This window comes from Mangifera indica, chromosome 9 (assembly GCF_011075055.1).
Source record: "Mangifera indica cultivar Alphonso chromosome 9, CATAS_Mindica_2.1, whole genome shotgun sequence".
NCBI classification, from domain to species: domain Eukaryota; kingdom Viridiplantae; phylum Streptophyta; class Magnoliopsida; order Sapindales; family Anacardiaceae; genus Mangifera; species Mangifera indica.
The window spans coordinates 8763573-8768233 of NC_058145.1; the positions used below are offsets into that span (position 1 = coordinate 8763573).

A 4661-nucleotide genomic window follows, 5' to 3' on the forward strand; every position below is an offset into this window, starting at 1 on the left:
GTTTCGTCGTCAGTTGCCCTTATCTCTATAATTACTTTAATCTAGCTGTTAAAATGTCCCCAGGTCGTCTTGCTTTGCCTATTACATACATCACGGAATATTTGGTTTTGCAGCAGGCAAAGTCAGTGGAATGGAAAAAGCACTTGCAAAGAAGAGGAAACCAGCTCCAGCTTCAGCTTCAGCAGATGGCTCAATATTGGATGCTTGATTCCTAGTTTTGAAACTATTACCTGCTTATCGATTGATTTAAATGACACAAATATTTCTATAATGGCGTTGTGTGTATCTGCATAATTATATTTCATGCTAGTGAATAAGTTAAATAGCATACCCGAACTAAAAGAATAAAACTTCGGAAAAAATTTGTTTAATTCTTGTTAATACAATGGAAGAAAGCCTTGGCTATCAAATTTCATCCTTCTGATGCCAGAAAATGAGACCAAACTACACATAGACAGTGTTACTAATTGGTGCTCCAAATATCAGAGGTTGTGACTCACTGAGTACAGAAGCTTTAGAATCCCATTAAGCTCTGAAATGAACAACTCAACCCAAAATTGAAAAGGGAAAGAAAAACATCATATCTTTAACCAATTTTAGGATGGCCAGTCAAGAGTGCTCATAACTCTCTTATAAAGTCAATAAATCTTACTAATTCTTGCTTAAGAAAGCTCTTGTTTTATTAGAAATTTATGGTAGCTAAATCCCAATTTCAGTAATTGTTTGTTTTATCACCTGTAGTGCTTGATGATAAAGAGAGTTCAAAGATGAGTAAATATTTTAAACATATAACACAATAAATTTATTTCACACAATTAGCATGCATATTTTATGAAGGCTTCATTAGACCAATGCATCACTTCGCACCAATCTACAAGAACTTCACCAAGTTGCACCATCCATAAGAAAGAATAATTTACACAAACATTTGCAAGGTCACAACCCAATTCATAAGTTACATTTATTTTATACTGAATAATGCTTCAATTTCTTGATATTTTTCTTTCCAAGTTTAATGTACTACAAGTCAGCCACCTGAAATCAAAAGTAAATCATCATCACTATTGATAACCAAGCTTGGTCAGTAAGACTTGTATGCATATTGATACAAATAAACTGACTTATTGCAAAATGACATTGCAGATTCTTATACCATCTAACGAAGATATGCTAGCATTAGATTCCCAGCAAGAACAAGTGAACAAGTCAAAAAATAAGAATAGACCACTTCTTCTTCTATCATTACATGCAGTGAAGGGCAGACTTGTAGTAACAAAAATACTCAAGATAATTCATTTTTTGCTTACCATTTATATTAAAGTTAGAAAGCAATTTATAATTTATTATGATACTGCATACTAGGATTAAAGAATTACCTAGTTTTATTGGAGAAACAAAGATAGGACATAATTTTCTTTAGTTCAAAATTTGAGATAAGTCAGTCCAAAATCTTTTAAATTCTATGAACAGTAAAACCCAATGTTGATTATGCAATGCAGAAAAAAGCAAAAGGGTTTCACTTCTGTGCTTATGATATCTAAATGGATCTTCATAATGCCATATTACAGATAAATATGCTCGATTTTTAAAAGCCACATCAACAACCAGATGCTCACTCAACGTGACAAGTTTTGAGGTGTAAAATTGACAATGAATGGCACAGAAGAGAAAGGTGAAAATTCTTATAGGTTCATCGCTCGTTATGGCCAGCTATATTGCTGAAAAATACTAGGTTCTAGTATATGCTACATTTACTGAATTTCCCTCATGTTTAAACATCTAGCCGAACTAACTTGTCTTTCTGTTTACAGAATGCATATTGGGATCCTTTTCATAACAGAACTATTGTAATCCAATGTCAAAATCAGTATCATGAAGTGACAGTCTCCTTCTAATACACAGGACACTGAAATTATACTTCAAATTTACAGAACATGATGACAAAATTTAGAAAGAGAAGGGAAAAAAAGTTAAATGAAATGCAACAAAAACAGGTAAAAATATTATGAAACCCAAAGATGTCGAACTGAAATGCTATACTTTCTAAAACGAACCTATGTTGGTTTCAGGTGTCTCAATCTCACTCAACTGTTAGTGAATGATCATAATTATGACAAATAATACAATACTCACAAAGTTCTCAAACAAAGATGCATATACAAAGTGATCAGGCAAAATATAAATAAAAGAGTACATATACAAAGTTAATTCAGAAATTGATAATTCATTAAAGAACATTGCCACATCACTTTGTATTCATCTCTTTGTATAGGTGGTAATTATCACTCAATTATGTTATAGACAGATGATTAATTAATTAGTTTGGTCCCAGTCCTAATATCAATTTTGAAAACAAGTATAACATTATATAAGTAAATCCTTAAAATGCCAATAAAATACTGTCAAATTGGTTTTTCTTTTTTTTTTTTTTGCCCTTTTACAATTAGAGTCCTTTTCACAAATAAAAGAGAAAAGAAAAAACAATACCAAATTAAGCAGAAGCATCATCAAGAAGCTTAAAATCCTGCAACTCCTTGTATTGTAACCAAGGCTTCTCCCAAACTTTCGCTTCATAAACATTTTTCTTGTCTCCCTCACTCGCCTCAAGAGTTATATGATACACTGTCCCAGAAACCACCTGCTGCTTCGATTTCACCACTTTACCAAACTGCAGCATCGAATTCTGCAACCAATCAAAAAAGAAAAAGAGGCAAAGTATGTATACAAAATTATATCAATTACAAAAATTAAAAAAAACAACATGAAATCAATCAAATTGAATTGAAGACCTGTTTCTTGTTATGCTCATCAACGGCGAAACGCGCGAGGCTATCGATCTCAATAGTGTTAGCAGTTCCATCAATTTCACGAGCACGACCGACGGTAGCCATTTTTTTCCCTAATCAACGTAAATACTTTCCTTTCTTTCTTTTATCTTTTTTATGTTTCTTCTCTTCTTGCTGTTACTATAAACTATATAATATGGTGGCTGATTATTAATTAATTATTTAATTAAATTATAATATATCGCAATGAATTTGCACTCAACTCTTCGATAGACACATTTCTTTGTTCAGCTCTCCCAACTCTAAACCCTAATGCTTTTAAAATTGAATTGATAATGAAATCGATTATTTTATTAATTTATAATTGGGAGAAGGACTATTTCCCACCAAACTTTTGATGCATTTTCAAAATACCATCACGGCAGATGAAAATTTACTTTTTTCACTCATGAGTAAACTGTCGTCTAATTTTTCAGTTAGAAATAGGGGCAAAATCGTCATTTGCTATTTAAAATCTTAAAACTTTAAAATTTTACTGTTTCCCCCTCCAGGTTTTAAAAACTACTAACTAACTCATCCTCAAAGTTTGAAAAGTTTAGATTTCACCCCTAGTGTTTGCTTCCTTCTCCAGCCACCACCGACGGCCGACGTATTCGACCGATCTCCCATCTCCGACTACAAAGGACGACAAAGGACGATGAAGGACGACCCTTCGTCGCCCAGATCTAGACAACGAAGCGTCGTCCAAATCTGAAAGAACAGACGAAGGACGACGTTTTGTTGTCCTTCGTCGTCATGTCGTCCAGACGCGACGAGCGATGAAGAGAGAAGAAGAGAGACCTTCGTTGAGCGATCTCTCAGATTTGGACGACGAGTGAAGTTTGAAACCGATCTCCCAGATCTGGGCAACGAGAGACGAAGAGAGGTCTCTTCGTCACATCGTGCGATGAAGAGATCTCCGTCTCTTCGTCGCACCACCGTCGTCGCACCAGGAGAAGGAGGAGGCCGGTGACGACGCCGAAGAAGACGTCGGGAGATGAAGTTGAAGAATGGGGGTGAAATGCTAGTTTTGAAAGTTATGAGGGGCATCTGTATTTTGAAAAATATGGAAACCCTAGGTTTGGGGGTGAAAATGTTAGTTTTTAAAGTTTAAAAACTTTAGGTAAGGTGAAAATATTAGTTTCTAAAACCTAAGGGGGGTGAATGGTAAAACCCTTACATCAATTTTGGGAGATTAAATTGAGGGGTATTTTTGTCTTTTCATCTAACAAGGGTAAAATGACATTTTACCCTTATACAAACATATATCATCCATTTTAACAGCTCATGGGTGGGAAAAGTAGATTTTCATCTGTCATAGATGACATTTTGAAAATACATCAAAAGTTAGGTGGGAAATAGTCCTTCTCCCTTTATAATTTGATTGATTTAATTGACTTATTTAATTTATTATTAAATTATAATAATTTTTTAAGAAATAATATCAGAATACCCAACAAATTTTGTACATAGATAGAAAAATCAAAATAAAGAGTTTCAATTGCTTAAAATTTTGCAAAAAAAATTAATCAGGATATTCAAACCTATGATAATTACGACATATCATTTTCAATGAGTGATAATTATTTACCTAATCTCAATGAAATAATTAAATAAAAAATATTTTTATTTCATTATTAAAAAAAAAGGGAAAACTTAATTATATAAGTCATTACTTACATAAGATATTTCAATAAATATAAATGTCCTTATCTAACGTAATTGTCACATAATGTTTCAAAATTTTTAAAGTTAGCCCATTGTGTTATGAAAGTGTAAAACCAAAATTTTTTCACATTTCATGAAATAACTATTTCAATAAATATGAGATGTCTT

At 32.8% G+C, this 4661-nt stretch overlaps 1 protein-coding gene across 1 annotated transcript; it reads right to left on the bottom strand.

Moving 5' to 3' along the window:
• Positions 1-776: 776 nt before the first annotated feature.
• LOC123225190 (cysteine proteinase inhibitor-like) lies at positions 777-3103 on the bottom strand. The gene is made up of 3 exons (XM_044649091.1): positions 2790-3103; positions 2488-2683; positions 777-1035 (listed from the first exon to the last, which is right to left on the bottom strand). The coding sequence occupies exons 1-2, from the start codon at positions 2889-2891 to the stop codon at positions 2492-2494; spliced, it is 294 nt and encodes a 97-aa protein (XP_044505026.1). The 5' UTR covers positions 2892-3103; the 3' UTR covers positions 777-1035; positions 2488-2491.
• Between the last annotated feature and the right edge of the window lie 1558 nt (positions 3104-4661).